Genomic DNA, 18,227 nt, shown 5'->3' with positions numbered 1-18,227 from the left:
TAAGCGTGTTAAGTATCCGCAAATGCCGACCAGGGCCAGGCCCACCTCTCTCCTAGGTGGTCTCAACCTGCCCTGTCGCTCCGCCACAAAGTAACAGTCGGGGGCCGTCGGGAACCCAGGCCCACCTCTACCGGGATGGAGCCACCTGTCCTTTTAGCCCCCTCATCAGAATCACTTGCGGGTACTCATCGAGCTGACCCGTCTTTAGTCACCATCTGTATAGTATGTATGTATATATAGTATATACCCGTGATCACCTCCCGAGTGATCACGGCCCAATAGTATAGCAAGGCAGACTGACAAGAATGTAGGGCCAATGATGATAAACTAGCATCCTATACTAACTATTTAGGATTGCAGGTAAGGTATCAATAGATGTAGCAACAATGTCAGGCTATGCAACAGAATAGGAGTAACCGAACAGTAACATGCTACACTACTCTAATGCAAGCAGTATAGAGAAGAATAGGCGATATCTGGTGATCAAGGGGGGGGGGCTTGCCTGGTTGCTCTGGCAAGAGAGAGGGGTCGTCGGTGACGTAGTCGTACTGGGCAGCAGCGGCATCGGTCTCGGTGTCTAGCGGAAGAAGAGGGGGGAAGAAACAATGAATACTTAGCAAGCAAGTGCATAACAGGACAACAAGCAGAGCTAGACGTGTTCTAACGCGGTATGAGGTGATACCGATGAAGGGGGGAAACATCCGGGAATGTATCCCCGGTGTTCCATGTTTTCGGGCAGAGGAGCCGGAGGGGGAAAGTTGCAAGTTTGATATGTTAGGGGTGTGTGGCGGACGAACGGGTTGCGCATCCGGGTTCGTCTTGTTGTTCTGAGCAACTTTCATGTTGAAAATAATTTAATCCGAGTTACGGATTAAAAGATATGATTTTCTAAAGATTTTATTAATTTCAGGAATTTAATTAATTATTTAATTTAATTCGAAAATGGATTTATGACATCAGCATGATGTCATGCTGATGTCAGCAGTCAACAGAGTTGACTGGTCAACCTGACCAGTGGGTCCCACTGTCATTGACTACTAAATTAACTTATTAACAGATCAGGTTAATTAGGTAACTAATGTGTAATTAGTTTAATTAGTTGGTTAACTTAATCAATCACAATTAAGTAAGTTAATTATTTCTTAAATTAATTATTTCTATTTTTTATTTTTATATTTTTTAATATGTTCTGGGCGTGGGCCCCATCTGTCATAGGCCCATAGGGGCCTATCGGGTTCGGGCGTGGTTGCTGGGGCGGAGCCCCGTAAGTGTGCGGGCAGTTACGGGCGCCCGATGGGGCGGACCCAGGCGCCGACGGTGGGGCACCGCGGGGGCGCCGGCGGGGAGCGGCCTGGGGCCAAGCAGCACCGGGCGAGCCGGTGGGGCGCACGGGGGCGAGCCCTTCTGCGCGTGTTGGCGCAGTCAGGAGCAGGGGGTGTGTTGCGCGGGGAGCACGGGCTGGGGACCCCGGGGCACGCACGGGATGGCCGGTGCGTGGGCACGGACGCGGCTACGGAGGGGTGAGCGCAGCACGTCGGTGGGGCGGCCTACGGCGACCGGAGCAAAGGGGAACGGAGCGAGGGCGGACGAGGCCTCACCGGGGCCCTGTAGTTGTGCTTAAGTCGGCTCGGGGAGGGGCCGAGGAGGCGGTCGGCGATGGCGGGGACGAGGCGACGACGGAGAGGACGACGACGATGGAGTCCGGCGAGGAGGATGGGGACGTCACGCAGTGGGGAGGAGACGAGGTCGAGGCGGATCGTTCCGGCGGAGAGGCGGTCCGGTGGCCCTGGTCCGGTGGGGAGGCAGCGTTAGCGAGGTAGGGGCAGGGCGGCGGCGCCCTCGGGGGCGTGCGGCAGAGGGGTGGGAAGGGGGCGCTCATCGATTGGGGGAGGGGGCGCTCGTCCCTGATCCAGATCGGGACGAGGAAAGGAGAGACATGGGGAGTGGGAGGAGTGGGTTAGGGTTCGGTGTCCCCTGGGGGTTAGTAGGTGAGGTGGGGTGGGCCGGTCCGGGCGGGCCAGCCTGTAGCTAGCTGGGCCATTCGGCCCAGGGAGAGGGGTCTTTTCTTTTGTCTCTTGTCTTTTTTTTAGTTTTGTTTTCTGTTTTCTTTTAACCTTTGTATTTTCTTTCATTACTTCTTTTGTGGTTTAATTCATTTAAAAGTATTTAGGCATTTTATAAAATTGTGTTTACTTCACCATAATTACCGATGCAATAATTAACATAGCCCAAACATTTTTATTTAAATATTTGAAAACTTTTGTCGTTTGACTTATTTAGGATTTAAATTTGAAACGGTTTTGAATTAACCCGAGATTAATTACAGTGACAGAGGTGACGTGCCATCATTAACATGAGATTACTATAGCATGATTATCCGGGCGTCACACACAATACGGTTATGCCTCTAAGTCGTGCTTCGACACGTGGGAGATATAGCCGCATCGTGGGTGTTACATCTTATTATTTTTTTGGGGGGATTTATAAATGAAGCAACATAGTATTCACTAAATAGATGCACCATCTAAAAGGGGTGTGATAAAAACTATAAAGAGTTATAGAATATTTAGACCAAGGCTTCATTGTAGGTTTTGTGTGTTCCCCTCACTAAATTCAAAGGAAGAAATGTTTGTCATAGATGAATATTTTTCGAGAAAAGGTTTTCTTGTTAAAGGAGCAAGTAGGAGGATGATATAGCTTATTGAGATTATTAATCTCCGGGTTAAGATATAACAAGACTATCTAGAAATGTGCTAGAATATTTTGTGTGTAAAAATGAGCAAAGAAATTGCTACATTAGATGTAGAAGCTTTTAGTTAAGATTGTAAAAAAATGCAAAGGTCAGATAAGGCTATCGAATCTAATATTTCATCTTAGAAGCAGATGAAACCTACGCACTATAAGGAAGCGGTGATGGCGCCCGGTTAGAGAGATGTTACTTAAATCATTGAAATCCAAAGTGAAGTCCATATACAAAGAACAAGTTTTGGACTTGATGAAACCTTCAGAAGGTGAATAAATGGATCTTCAAATGTTCATGGAGTGATCCTGAAAAAGTTTTTCAAAATAGTATTGTAGAGAAGGAAGAGTTGATCTTATCAAATCTCCGAGATAGCGGGGCTCTGAATCTGATCTAACATCTTGTTCAGGAATGCCTTGTTGGCCTCGCCCATATATTGACATAAAGCTGGGCTTAGAAGGAGTTTGGCCGAGGTTCCATCTGACTTGGCCTCGGCGATTTCGCCGTCTAGACTTGACGCCCAGGCTGGCTTGGTAGTGTTCAGTTCTGAGCTTGAAGCTGGATCTGATGAGTGCTTTGCGCCATGGTCCTGATCCAAGATTAAGTCTGAGACCAGCAAATCAGCGTCGGTGTTGATGGGGTCCTCGGTCTGATCTGACACCCAGCCCAAGAACGCAAGTTTGCCTCATGCATCTGTAGCATAGTCCATGTTTCCAAACCTGATGGTCTGGCCCAGAGCAAAGTTCTCGATCTGGTCGAGGTGGCCACTCGCATCAGTATAGAGCGTAACCCTGCTGAAGACAAAGAGCTGACTCGGGAAGAAGGTCTTCCCACAACAAATTTTTCATCAATCCGAAGATGGGCCATCGAGTTGTCTTGACCACACAACAGGACCTGCATGGGCCACCAATGTCGGAGTTTAATCCGACAGATCTTGGGTAGGGGGGCCCGAGCTGGTGATCTTAGAGATAATGTTAACCCAGGTTCGGCCCCTCTTGAAGAGGTAAAACCCTACGCCCTGCCTTTGTTGTATTGATTATGTTGGAGTACAAAGTATAGGATGATCTACCTTGAGATCTTATGTGAATGTCTAATTCTCTACCCTACGCTCTAAACCCCTCGGCTTATATAGGGACTGGGGTACCTAGGGTTTACACGAGGTTGGTTACATCTAGGGATAAACATGCAGAAGATTCGAATGTGTCTTGGAGTATGTGCTAGTCTTTGAAGGATTCCATCTTGAGTACGTCTTGGGGGATGGCAGTCTTGGCCCAATCATCGACGATCCAGGGGTCCTCGGCCCGACCCACTTATGATGGCGCCGGCGTGGTTAGCACCCTAGTCTAGGACACTGTCGCTCCCCGTCTCTACGCACTGTCCACTACCACTCGACCGCCATAGGGCACTCCGCCTAGCCGCCGACGTCACTGCCATCACAGGGTGTGGTGCGGCTGCGTCGTCGGGATGGAGCAGTGATCTTGGGTAGAACCCTAGGTGGCCTAATCTTTCACGACTGGAGGGGTAATCAAGATGAACACACAAATCACAAGGGCAAATACTCAAAGACAAGTCCAAGCACACATCCACTAGATAAGCAAACACAAGAGAACCACATGAGTACAAATCCAACTAGGGGAAATAGGAACAAGAGTAAGGTTCATTTCAAATCTAAAGAGGAGATGGGGGCTTGAGAATCCTATGAAGGGGATTTTTCTCCACGGGAGGAGGTCTTGATGATCCACTAGGGATTCTTCTCCAAAGAAGGTCTTGATCTCCGAAGGAGATGGGTAGATATGAGCAAAGCTCTCTCTAATTCTTCATATGTACTTTGCAAATCCAAATTTGTCCAAGGGAAGGGGTATTTTTAGTCTACGCCGGGGCGAGAGAGGGATACAAGGGCCAAAACCCAAATATGTGCACAGACAGTCACCAGATGTCCAGACATTTACAACACGTCGCTTAATCACATTAATTTGCTTACCTTTTACCGCACTAAATCAACTCCATCTTAATGAACTCACGTGATTAACTTAATTACATTACACATCAATTCCATGATTTATGTATCATGCATGGCGCCCTACATCTTTATTATTTTATAAGTAAGTTTAGATTATTTTCTGTACACATTTGATTGTAAATAGGCTCACATGCATGGTAGGATTAGTTGATCATGCATATGCCTGGATCACTTAGAGTGCCTGGGTTTTGGAAAGTTTTTTTCTTTTAAAAACACGATTCGTATTCTTTCTCTCCCTGACTTAGTCGAAAAAGACAAGTCGTAGACGCCGACGACCCAACGACAACTGCGATGGGCTCATTGCTGTATTTTTCATCTACTATTTTTGTATTGAAAATTATTTGGCCCCGTAGCAACGCATGGGCAATTTCCTAGTTTCTTTATAAATCAGACCACCTCTCAAGTAGGACATTTTGAAGACCGAGCTCCACGATGGCCTTAATTTTGAAAATTTCAAAATTTAAACTTTTCAGTTTTAAAAAATTCTGAAAAAATTACACATGTACATAAGGATGTAATGTGTATGTGAGTAAAATTTCACGATGAAATACCTTTAATTGTGAGCTACATAGCAAAACAAAAATCATGGACTATGAGGATAAATAATACATATGCTGAAAAACTCTACAATTGTTTTTTTTTGTAGCTCTCATTCTGACATATTTTGATCTGAAAATTTACATACACCTACATTATGCCTCTAGGTATATACGTACCTTTTTCAGAACTTTGTGAACAAAAATAAAAAGAATTTTGAAAATTTTTAAATTAAGGCTTTCACGGAGCTCGGTCTTCATTGGGCATTTTCGGCCATGAGGTTTCTAATAAAAAAAAAGGGAAATGAAAGGGGAAAGGAGGATCACAAGAAAAATCGAAAAAAAAATTATATGAGACCAGGTCTCATATAAATCATGTGAGACCCGCACTGATGGATAACAATGTGGCATTCACAAATCACAAAGCATTTAATCTCTCCCTCCCCCCAATTTCAAATAAAGGGTGTGATGGATGCTTTGTGATTTATGAATGCTACGTGTCATCCATCAGGATGGGTCTTATCTGCTAATCTGTGAGACCTGGTCTCGTAGATTTTTTTTTTCAGGATCCTTCAAAAGAAAAAGGACGAGCACAAGAAAACGGAGAGTAAGAAGCAGAGAGGGGTTGGATCCAAGAAGAGGGTGGGGAGGCTACATGGAGGCGGCGATGGATCTGATGCGGCGGATGCCGCCGGGGAGCACCGAGACGGCGCTCAACGCGCTGCTCTCCCTCCTCCCCGACCACTCCCTCGACCTCCTCTCCCAGGTCGATCTCCCGCTCCAGGTAGGCAACCGCCGTTTCTTGCTCCGCGTTTACACCACTTCTTGCTCACTGATTCGGATAGGTGTTAAACTGCGTCGAAAACATTCCCCTGTAATTTCTCAGCGGGCATGCTGCCATTGTTTCCTTTTCCGTGTTAAATTTAGGCAAGAAATCCACCTCCTTTAGGTTTATGGCACGCCCCTCTTTTGCGTCATTGGATAAAGTCGAGTAGAATGACTATTGCATTCTACAGTACGTTTAGGTGCTTGAATCGAACTTGCACCACTGGATATGTTACTCGAGTGGCTCTAACCAACCTCGCTAAAGGTTGTTTTAGGCGCTGCTTTATTTCAATGTTCTAACATATAAGCAATCGATTTCATTCCATTTCTTGTTTCTCATTCTTTTTTCCCTTCTTTTCCTCTGAACGTTGTAAACATTGCAGGTTTGCATGGATAAGGAGAACAATAAGGAATACATTCTTTGCGAGTATAACCGCGACGCTGATTCCTATCGGTCAGCAAACCCTTGATACCTCCCTGATTTCCATTTTACTTATGCTCTCTATAATCATATGCATTGCGGGACGAAATCATCCTATGAACTAGGTAACACACCACATATTGCTGCGGGAATTTCTAGACTATATAATGTTAAAGGCTGGTAAGATGATAGCATTAGTCTTTGCAGAAGATAGTAGACACAACATACAAAGTATCTAAAAGTTAGTCATCAGGTAACATAATCTAAAATTTGCAAAACTGTTTGGTCTCCACAACCACACTGTTGTAGGTGAAAGCGGCTGCCCACATCACATTTCCCAATGCACAAGCATTTTCTGGATGGACGGGAAAAGAACTCATGAATCATCAAACAAATATAAAAAATTAGAATGGTAAAAAAAATCCTGTAAGATGGCATATGGCAAGTGGAGACATTCTAGCCAAACACAACAACTGCATGTAGCACTTCATTGAGATGACAAGCTATGATGGTATTCAACACTGATCGCATGCTCATAAATCATACCACGGCATGATACATCGCCCTATCAGATCTATTAACTGCTTTCTGCAAAGAGACCAAATTGAGCAATGCAAGCTTTTTAAGGAAGTGAGGAAGACGTTGTATCAAACACAACACATGCATACTCCATAAGGTGGTTTATTGCATTGAAATGCTATAGAAACGTATTCACTACTTTTTTTTTGGCCGGTGTATTCACTATTTTCATATTAACAGTACCCCAAATAACATAATCTTTTGTCAGATCAATGAATGAATTTATGCATAGGCCCCACACTGTATCATTGGTACTTTTGTATTATTAAATCTTCTGCAACATTGAGAAAGCAGGACAACAAGTGAACAACAGAACAGAAACAGAAAAAGCAGACGAGAAAAAGGGAAGAAGAATATCATATCTCGTAGAATACACACTGTACGTTATCTGCACAGTCTTTCACCCTTGGCCCATCTGTAGGTTGCAGTAATGTGTCGCCACTAAAAGTAAAGCAAACTGAGATTCTGTGAGATACAGACATAGAAGGGAAGGAAACAAACATTGGGAAAATGGGAAAAATATAGAAAGGAAGAGAAGTTCATGAAATAGAGGCTGGCCTTTATGATGCTGTCCATATGGCTGTGTGGCTGCAGTGGAGGGGAACATGGTGAACGAGTCTCTCTCGTACTGGAGCCATAGAAACAAAAGAATGTGGAGGAGGCAGCAGTTGCTGCTGTAGAAACAGAGGAAGGGGGACCCATGGTGAAGATTGATTAGGAGATTTTGAGTGAATGGGAGAATTCAAAGCACAAACACACGTGATTGCTCATCCATGTGGTTTGGAGCATTAGTTAGCGAGAAAAGCAACGAGTATGGGTTGATTTTTGGCTACAGATGGGTTCTAATCATTTAGGTTGAGATAAAAGAGGAAGAAGGAGAAGCTGAGAAGGCAGCGGAAATGTGAAAGGTTCAGTTGGATGAGGACTAGAATGGAATGGTTGGGAGATACTGAAGAAGGCTGCACTATACCGCTAGATCCAACGGCCATGAATGAAGCTATGCTGCGTTGATAATAAAATGAAGAGCTGATATTTTTGGTGATTTGGCTGCATAAGAGAGCAAGAAAATAATGTTAGTGCAGATGAATTGTGTAAGAATACATGATAAATGAATCAAAACGAGAAAGGAAAAAGTGAAAGGATGCCTTGGAGGGACCTAGGATTAGGTGGTTGGTATTTCACACCGTACATCACTACAATTGTCTTCTTTTGTTGCACTGCCTGATATAATCTTGCTTACATTGATACTCCCTCTGGTCCTTTTTACTCCGCGTATTAGATTTCTGTCAAGTGAAACTTTGCAAAGTTTGACCAAATTTATACTAAGAAATATCAATATCTACAATAGAAAATATATATACTGTGAAACTACATTTTATAATGAATCTAAAAATATTGATTTGGCATTGTGAATGTTGATATTTTTTTGTATAGGTTTGGTCAAAGTAGAGATACTTTGACTTTGGACAAAACTTATATGCGGACTAAAAAAGACCGGAGGGAGTATATCAGTACAGTATATTTGCTACAATTATCTTCTTTTGTTGCACTGCCTGATATAATCTTGCTTACATTGATATATTGCGACAGTATATTCCAATGAAACTTTGTTCAGTTCCACTGGCAATGACTGTAAATTATCAAGCGTTAGCCTTGCAAACAAACCAAATGATCTAATAAGTAAATGCATCGAGAAAATAGTGCAAAAAGTTGAATTAGTGGATGTGATTCCTGTTCTTAATTCAAATTTGTTTCTCATTTGTTGATATTGAGTTGCCTTTCAGATCACCTTGGTCAAACATATATGAGCCTCCTTTAGAAGATGGGACAGTTCCCTCAGAAGAGATGAGGAATCTTGAAGTCGAGGCAAATGAGGTTTTCTCTGTCTACCGTGATCAGTAAGATTCATATTTTATTTACTTGACCTTTTTATGCAGTAATGTACTAAGCACATGCAGCATGGCGGAATGTTCCACTTGTAGTAGAAGATTACACTATCTGGTATACAGGTGTAAATATATGTAGTAGGTGAAGGTAAAGCTAAAGCATGTAATTCGACCTTCTGTTGGCAATTAGGTACTATGAAGGTGGGATCTCATCTGTGTACATTTGGGAGGATGAAGACGAGAGTTTCATTGGATGCTTCTTAATAAAGAAAGGTCTGTTCGAATGCTTGATCTCATCTTATTAGCTAACCACAGTCTTTCATTATCATTATTTCATTTTGTGGTTCCAGATGGACAAGGGAAAAGAGGTTATATGCAAATAGGTTCGTGGGATGCTATTCATGTTATCCAGGTGGCTCAAGATACACTGTCCATGAAGTTGTCAATTATTTTGTTGTTGTCTTATGTTACCTCATGATTTGACAAATGAATGTCCATGTACTGCAATAGGTTGGTCCTGAAGAGGAAGGAGCAGCACATTACTGCTTGAACAGCACTGTTATGCTGTCATTGACAACAGATAACAAGCAATCGGGAACTTTCAACTTGTCCGGATCAATTAGGCGGCAGGTTACCCATTCCTCCCTCTTCATATCAACGGAAGGTGCTATGTGAGATATAAGCATGTCTTGCATCGCTGCTTTCCACAACTGTTGATGTGTGTATTAACAGAATAGATTCGATTCTGTCATCAACATAAACTGTACTTGTAGTAGATCAATTGTCTGTCAACATTACAATCTAGCAGTAAACTAGTATGCCTATCAGCAATTCTAGGTTCTAAATGGCGCCACTGGTTTTGGTTTGGGGATATTGAGGCTTAACTGTGCTGGATGGATGGCCTAGGCTATCTGTTTTAGCTAGCTAGGCAGGAATTTGATTTTCGTTGATTAGAAACTGATTGCTAAGCTGTCTGTGTGTTGGTGTTTTCAGATGAGCATGACTCTCGCTGTGGCAGATGGGCATCTGGTTAACATGGGGAAAATGATAGAAGAGATGGAGGGCAAGCTGAGAAATTCACTGGACCAGGTATCAGCTTCATCACATATTTATCTTTTTTTTTATCTGGTGAGATCTTTTTCTATCTCAAACGACGATGTATTGCCTTGACTGCAGGTCTATTTTGGGAAAACCAGGGAAATGGTTTGCACTCTTAGGCCACCGCCTGAAGTACTTAACATGAGACTACCCGACAGCTGATCAGATACATTGATAGCAATGCCAATTTAATATGGCGTTTTATCTCTAGTGTCATATCACTTTCCGCATCTGTATCTGTATTTAATCACAACAGAGTTTTCTTGTCCTTTGACGTGTGATGACGAACTGGGTATTGCAAACGGTGCCGGCTGCAAAATACTCCCTACGTTCCTAAATATAAGTCTTTTTAGACATTTCAAATGGAATATGACATATGGATGTATGTAGACATGATTTAGAGTGCAGATTTATTCATTTTGCTCTGTATATAGTCATTTGTTGGAATATCTAGAAAGACTTATATTTGAGAACGGAGGGAGTATATATCATAGTAAAATCCTGTCGGTTCTAGTACATATTATTGCCTAAATTTAGGCTATTTCGGGCCTGTTTGGTTTGTGATCAACTTTGCCACAACTAATCTAAGAGGTAATAGCACCGGACGTCCTAGAACTTGTTTTAGATGTGATAATTTAGTCCCACAACTTGAAAAAGTGCATTAATCAGTTTTACAACTTGTCCAAGGTATGCAAGTTTAGTCCTGGGCCAATCACACGCTACCATGTGGAGCCAGCCTGGACTTTTTGCACTTACCCCCTGTCGTTTCTCAAATTCATTTGATATCTCCTTCAGCGACAATGCTAGCATTGATCGACTGACTAGACTTGGTGTGTCGGGCATGGAGGACATAGTGGTGATGCTGGGACGGAGCTGGACGGGTTGGTGGCCATGGCGAGGGAGCTAGAGGCTGGGACGGAGCTGGACGGGTTGGTGGCCATGGCGAGGGAGCTAGAGGCGTGTGTCGACGACGATCAGGGCATGCCGGGCACCACTAGGGAGCTCTGCATCGAGCTGGCCGCGTTCGTCGACTGTGCGCCTCGCCAGCAGTAGCCCACGCGGAGGCAATGCCGGTCGTAGGGCGCAGGTGAACGACCGGCTGAGGAGTGGCAGGAAGGTGGCGGCGGCGAGGGCGTAGGTCTGGGTGGCATTGATGCAGGACCTGGGCCTGCTCGACGATGGGCTCAGCTGGTGGAAGTATGGCCAGAAGAACATCCTCGGCGCCACGTACCCGCGGGCCTACTTCCGGTGCACGCATCGGCACATGCAGGGCTGCCAGGTCACCAAGCAGATGCAACACGCTGCCGCCAACCCGCTGCTCTTTGACGTCGTGTACCACAGCGCGCACACCTGCGCCGAGCCACCGCGCTCCTGGCCGGCACAGATCAGCAGCCGCCTGCTTCCTTCGGCCAGGAACAACAGAACTCGCCGCCTGCGGCGTCGGAAGTGATTCAGTGGTCGGCAGAGCCCGTTACCCCGCCTTTGTCCCCCTCCTCGCCGGCGAACTCCTGGTGCCAGCTTACCGGTGGCTACGGCTATGCTGCCGGCGGCGGCCTCGGGGCTGACATGGAGTTGGACAAGCTATACGTGAACCTGTCCGAGATTTTCTGAACAGAGGTTCAGAACCTGCTGTTTTGGGCAGATTGTTGTTATAACTTGTTTGGAGTGTAGGTGTTGCATCGTTGCTCCGTTTTGAGCATGCTCTATATGAAACTTGCTTAGAATTGCATGTAGTTTCATTATGTCATGTTGAATTCTTGTTTGAGTGTGTTTGCCTGATGTTTGAATGCATTTTGCATCAATGCCATGTTTAACTTGTTTTGCTCATATCTTCTAGGCCGTAGCTCCGAATTAAATGAACTTTATATGTAACTTGACTAGAATATCGTGTAGATCATCTTGGTGCATCTTAACTTGCTGTTTAAAAACTTGAACATAAGGTTTATTCAGATCTGGACCAATTTTGAAATTTGCATATGCAGGTGCAGCGGCCACTATCGTACTGTATTCGCACTAATATTTAGATTCAGACTCAGTGATCATTTATCACAATGGAAGCTATATCTATATATAGTACCATCACTGGTAGTGCTTATACATTGGCCAAGATCCCCAAATTTATTAACAAAAACTCTGAACTACAGGAGCTCCACAACTTCAATATATTATGGATCAGCACATGCACAAAACCAATCTGTGCAGTTTATTACCGTAGCAGCAGGGCCTTTATAAGCTAGTCGAGAAATAGAAATGTAAACTCACTACAGCAAATGTCATCACTACATGCACCAAGAAGAGGTTCGCAGGGATTTAGAGCATCTACAACCGAGCATCCCAAACCCTCCTCAAATGGCCGAGCGGTCTGCCCGGTCACTAACCAATCAAGAAATTTCAACCCAGCCGGGCACCTTAAATGGGTCTCAAATGCCCGGGCTAACCGACATCCCTCATATCCAACCAAAATATGAGGCGGATACGCACGCCCGCCACGTCGGACCCGACCTACGTTGGCCCATCCGACCCCACATATATTCCTCCCCATTCGCTCGCCGGACCAAACCCTAGTCACTTCACTCCGCCACCCAAGCTCGTCTCCAGCGCCTCCGGCCTTCTTCGGCATGGTAGACAGCGGATCTGAGTCCTTCATCTCCAGATCCGTCGACCCCGAGCTCATCCCACGCGGCCCCGTGGAGGAGATGACCGTCTGGCTTGCACTCCACCGCTCCCGAGAGGAGGCCCATGCATGGCAGCGCTCGGACTCCTTCCATTGGGAATCCATTGCGTCCGCCCAAGTGGCGCATGGATCTGGCACTAGGGCAACCGTCGCTGCCTCACCGAAGGCGATGCGGTTTGTCTGGCGTCCGAACGCGGTGGCAGACGCACAACCTCTCTGTTGGCACGCCGAGGTCATGGGCGCACCGTGGGCGTCATCCGACACAACCATGGCGTGGCGTGTCCGTCGTGCGAGGCAGCGGGTGCGGGAGGCGGCGGCAACGCTCAAGGCGGTGGACGTCTGTGATGCTGAGTTGCATTCTCCGGTGCCTCGTATGGTGCACCACTCCAGGCGCTGCAACCGCGTCGTGGTGGATGTCGCCGGCTCGTCTCAGACGGATCCATCATCGATTTTGTAAGGGCATTTCCCTATCTTATGTTTTGGATGATGATGACAACCATTTGTTGGTCCAATCCTGTGTTAATTATTTCAGGTTCTCAATGATTAGGCTTTCATCGGTTAGTGGTTCTCTCTCGAAGGAATCATTTGAAGACGGAATCCTCTATGCTTTTATCTCTTTGGTCGTAGGGATCCCGTACACTCTAGAGGGAATCCTTTGTGGATAGAATAGGGGAGTCCATTCTCGTTCACATCCTTTCCTCCTTTTCTAGTCGAGAGAGTGCCTCCCTCCTCATCTAATCCTTGCTGTGTGTTCCCAGCGGTTGTACCGCTCGTCTGAGCAGTTGTACCGCTGGATCTTGATGCTACTCTGCTGCTGTCAAGCGGTGGTACCGCTGCCTCCGGGCGGTGGTACCGCCATCTGACTCTGCATAGTCCAGCCGCTGTTGTTCCGGCCATGTACCGCCCATGTACCGGTCAGGCTTCTGTCCTGATGCGGTGGCTGGGCGGTGGTGGCCCGGTTGGTCCGGTTGATCCTTTTCAATCGGTACAACCGGAGGTTCGAGCGGTTCTTCCGCTCGTTCCTTAGCCGCTCAAGCGATCAAGACCAGGCGGTTGCACCGGCCCTGCACCGCCCAACTACCGCCCTCAAGGGTGACTCCGTTCTGTTTAGGTGCGGTAGTTGTGCGGTAGCTGGGCGGTTGGTCCGGTTATTTGCTAATGACCGGTACTACCGCCCGATGGCCCGGTTGTACCGCCTGGTAGGGTTCTGCAGTTGCATCATGAGTCCCGGTTGTACCGGGACAAGGAGCGGTTGTACCGCTGCAGTACTGAAAACACAGTAACGGTTGGATTTTAGTGGGTTGCTATATAAGGTGGTTCCTCCACCTACCACGCCTATCTCTTACCTCTCTCACTCGACTATTGATGCTCTCAAGCTCTCTTGCCCGATCTCTCTCTCTAGCCACTCAAACTTGTTGATGTGCTAGGGTTTGAAGGAGGAGACCTAGATCTACACTTCAACCAAAGGATATTTACTTCCCCCATACTTTCTAGTGTGGATTTTGTTACTCTTGGTGCTTGAGCACCCTAGACGGTTGAGGTCACCTCGAGGCCATATTCCATTGTGGTGAAGCTTCGTGGTTTCGTTGGGAGCCTCCAATTGTTGTGGAGATTGCCCCAACCTTGTTTGTAAAGGTCCGGTTGCCGCCTTCAAGGGCTCCAATAGTGGAATCACGGCATCTCGCATTGTGTGAGGGCGTGAGGAGATTACGGTGGCCCTAGTGGCTTCTTGGGGAGCATTGTGCCTCCACACCGCTCCAATGGAGACATACTTCCCCTTAAAAGGAAGGAACTTCGGTAACACATCCTCGTCTCCACCGGCTCCACTCTTGGTGATTTCGTGCCTTTAATTTTGCAAGCCTACTTGTTGTTACATCCTTGCTTGCTTGTGTGCTAGTTGTTATTGCATCATATAGGTTGCTCACCTAGTTGCACATCTAGACAACCTATTTTGTTGCAAAGTTTAATTTGGTAAAGAAAAGCTTAAAAATTGTTAGTTGCCTATTCACCCCCCCTCTAGTCAACCATATCGATCCTTTCAATTGGTATCAGAGCCTCGTCTCTTTATTAAGGACTTTGCCGTCCGAAGAGTATGGTTGACGTCAACGACGGTGCGGAGGAACACTCCGGTGTGAATCCCATCTCGTCTTCGGCCGAAGGGGGAACCTCAGTCTCTCATGAGGAATTCAATGTGGCTTTAGACACATTGAAAACCTCCATGACGGCCGAGGTTAAAAGCATGTTTACTGAATTCCTAGAGGGACTCAAACTATCTACCTTGCCGATGAAAGTGGGTGATCCCACTAACAAGGTGACGGATGCTAACCCCGACAAGGGGGAAGCTAATAGTGAAAAGAGTCCGTCTACTAGTGGTAGAAATGGCACCGGCATCTATGCCCATGTGGAACCCCCGGTGTATAAAGGACCGACCCCCTCCACGCATTTGAATCATGCCGGTCCTCCTCCTAAATATGTGAAAAATGAAGACTTTGATTCTTGGGTCTATCGCTTCAAACGTCATTTAAAACATGTGAATACTAACCTTTGGAGAATTATTGAAGAAGGTTTCTATCCTCATGATCCAAGCAACTTCACCCCTCGAGAAGAAGTGGACAACCAATTCAATGAGAGTGCTCTCTTCATCATCCAAGATGCTATCCTTCCCGAAGATCTCCCTCATCTTCGACCTCATGTCATGGCTAAAGAAGCATGGAAGTGTGTCGAGCGTATGTATAGAGGAAGTGCTAGCATTCAACGATCCAACTATGAAGTGGTGCAAAATGAAGCTGATGAGTTTGCAATGAAAGAGGATGAAGAACCTCGTGAGCTCTTTCGAAGAGTGACCAAACTTGCGGTCGCACTCCGAGATCATGGGTGTAAAGACACGGATGACAATTAGATCAAGCGCAAGTTCCTCAAGGCCATGATGCCCTACAACAAGGTCATGTCCTCCGTCATCCGCCAAAGACCGGACTTCCACTCCATGACCTCTGGTGAAGTGTTGGATGAGTTCATTGCAATGAACATCTTGGATAAGACCACCGACAATGCGGTGCTCCGTTCCCAAAGGGCAAAGAAGCCCAATCTTGCCTTGAAGGCCAAGGTTAGTGTGGAAGAAGAAGAAGAAGAGGAAGATGAGGAGAGAAACCCCGAGGACACAAAGTATGATTATCATGAGCACATGGCTCTTGCCTCAAGACAGTTTTGGAGTAAGAAGACTACAAGACCCAACTTCAACAAGAACAACTCAAGTGGCCTCAAAGGGAAGCAACGAGTTAGAACTTGTTTCAACTGTGGCAATGTCAGTCATTTCGTTGCGGATTGTCCATACGAGAAGCGGGAAGACAATGGTGGCAAGTTCATTCGAAAAGACAAAGCCAAGTCCTTCCCCAACAAGAACAACTTCACCAAGAAGACTCCTTCTTGCGGGTTGGTGGTTCAAGAAGAATACCATGAGGATGACGATGATGAAGAAGATGGTGAAACAATGGCCATGGCATCCGTTGCCATTGTCTCAACTCCTCGGGCGTCTCTATTCGATGCACCTAACGAGAACATCACCGCCAAGTGCCTCATGGCTACCAACAAGGTAACCCCCAACATCAAAACCACCATTATTCCTAACCCTCCTTCAACGGATGACTTTGATAATGGTAAGGGGTCTAATGAGGAGATCAATGAATTTGAGTCCTTCATGAGTAAGCTCAAGGGCAAATCCAAGAAGCATTTCGTTGCTCTCTTGGAACAACTTGGTGAAGCCAATGACATGATCGAGGCTCATGAAGAAACCATCACTAAGATGGAAAGTCATAGTCGTGACTATGCCGATGAGATATCGGATCTCTCTAATGCTCTTGAGGAAGAGCGTGAGCATCATTTGGCTCTTGAGGAGTCACACAACGATGGTCACGCTAAACTAAAGAAAGATCTTGATCATGCTCTTGTTGTGTCTCTGTTCTAGCTTCCGAGAAGGCTAAACTTGGGGTTGATCATGTTAGACTCACGGAGGAGTTTGATGCACTTGACAAGGCCCACAAGGTCTTGAAAAGTGCTCATGACACCCTCAAGGAGTCTCATGCTCAACTCCAAGTTAAGCTAACTAAGGAAAAGGCCACATTTCCTCACATGGTCTTAATTGATAATGCAAATGCTACTAACCCATGTTGTGAGCATGTGCATCTTGTGGAGGAAAATGCCAAGTTGAAGGAACAACTCGAGAAAGGTCTTGTGTCATGCATACAAGGCGAGAGGAACCTAAATGACCTTTTGAGCAATCAAAAGGAAGTTGTGGGAAAGGAGGGAGTTGGGTTTGCACCCAAGTCCAAGAACAAGAAGAAGAACAAGGAGAAGAAGAGCAAGACCAACCGACCTCCTCCGCTCACGCAAACCTTTGTGAAGGAGGGAGAAGGTGCTCCTAAGGAGAAGAAGAACAATGGGAAGAGCGGTGAAGCCAAAGAGCACAATGCCATCTCTCCCAACAAAGACGACGACTTTAACCCCTCTTATGTGTTGTGCCGTGCTAGTGATGGACATGTTTATGCTAAATTTGTTGGTTCTCCTTATGAGTACATTGAATGGTCTATTTGGGTTCCTAAGACCCTTGTTACTAACATCAAAGGACCCATTACTCAATGGGTACCTAAAACCAAGCATTGATCTCTTGTAGGTGTTTGCTTCCGGTGGGGGATCATGGTTGCTCGACAGTGGAGCAACAAATCATATGACCAGGAGCAACGACTTGGTGGTGGACGTGCACAATATCCCATCTATGCCCACAAATGTCGAATGGGGTGATGCCTCACATTCTAAGGTATTGGGTCTTGGCAAGGTTGTCATTTCTCATGATCTAACGATCGAGAAAGTCATGCTTGTTGAGTCCCTTGCATTCAATTTACTTTCCGTTCGTCAACTCGCACTCATGGGGTTTGCCACCTTCTTTGATATTGATACCGTGGCCCTCTTGTGGAGCAAGACTCTTAAAGTAGCCTTTGTTGGGCATGTCGAGAACGGTCTCTATGTGGTTAACTTCTCGGAGCAACCCACTAAGACCACGACATGCCTAATGGCTAAAGTTGATGTGGGATGGCTTTGGCATCGCCATTTAGCCCACGCCAATATGAGATCTTTGCAAAGTCTTCTCAAGGGGGACCATGTTCGTGGACTAACAAATGTTAGTTTTGCCAAAGATCATGCTTGCAGTGCTTGTATCGAAGGAAAGCTTCATGAAAAGGCTCACCCTCCTTCAACCATCATCTACTCGAAGAGACCCTTGGAGCTCCTTCACATGGATCTCTTCGGGCCTCCATCTTTTGATAGTCTTGGAGGGAGAAAGTATTGCTTGGTGATTGTGGATGATTATTCAAGATACACTTGGGTATACTTCTTCAAAAGGAAGAGTGAGACTCAACAAACCGTCATCGACTTTGCAAATGAAGCTCAACGTCAACA

The 18,227-nt window shown here is 45.9% G+C and overlaps 1 protein-coding gene and 1 pseudogene across 2 annotated transcripts; both read left to right on the top strand.

Annotated features, from left to right (window-relative positions):
• The first annotated feature begins 5,884 nt into the window (after window positions 1-5,884).
• Window positions 5,885-10,534, top strand: LOC119296189 (probable F-actin-capping protein subunit beta). Of its 2 annotated transcripts, none has more exons than XR_005145007.1 (8): window positions 5,885-6,080; window positions 6,505-6,575; window positions 8,906-9,019; window positions 9,198-9,280; window positions 9,358-9,419; window positions 9,518-9,671; window positions 10,001-10,096; window positions 10,184-10,534. XR_005145007.1 is itself a non-coding variant. In XM_037574572.1 (8 exons), the coding sequence occupies exons 1-8, from the start codon at window positions 5,952-5,954 to the stop codon at window positions 10,265-10,267; spliced, it is 759 nt and encodes a 252-aa protein (XP_037430469.1). In that variant the 5' UTR covers window positions 5,888-5,951; the 3' UTR covers window positions 10,268-10,534. The 2 variants fall into 2 exon arrangements, 1 of the variants encoding a protein (XP_037430469.1); XM_037574572.1 differs by having other exon boundaries at window positions 5,888-6,080; window positions 9,518-9,637.
• Window positions 10,535-10,996: 462 nt separating this feature from the next.
• On the top strand, window positions 10,997-11,716 carry LOC119292678 (annotated as a pseudogene).
• Window positions 11,717-18,227: the final 6,511 nt, after the last annotated feature.

The sequence above is a fragment of the Triticum dicoccoides genome, chromosome 4B (assembly GCF_002162155.2).
Source record: "Triticum dicoccoides isolate Atlit2015 ecotype Zavitan chromosome 4B, WEW_v2.0, whole genome shotgun sequence".
Classification (NCBI taxonomy): domain Eukaryota; kingdom Viridiplantae; phylum Streptophyta; class Magnoliopsida; order Poales; family Poaceae; genus Triticum; species Triticum dicoccoides.
This window is presented reverse-complemented; position numbering and strand designations above follow the sequence as displayed.

Coding starts and splice junctions, on each gene's coding strand:
- LOC119296189 (XM_037574572.1), top strand. CDS start 5,952: ATGGAGGCGGCGATGGATCTGATGCGGCGGATGCCGCCGGGGAGCACC. Junction 6,576..8,905: donor CGCGACGCTGATTCCTATCG/GTCAGCAAACCC, acceptor GTTGCCTTTCAG/ATCACCTTGGTCAAACATAT. Junction 9,020..9,197: donor TTCTCTGTCTACCGTGATCA/GTAAGATTCATA, acceptor GTTGGCAATTAG/GTACTATGAAGGTGGGATCT.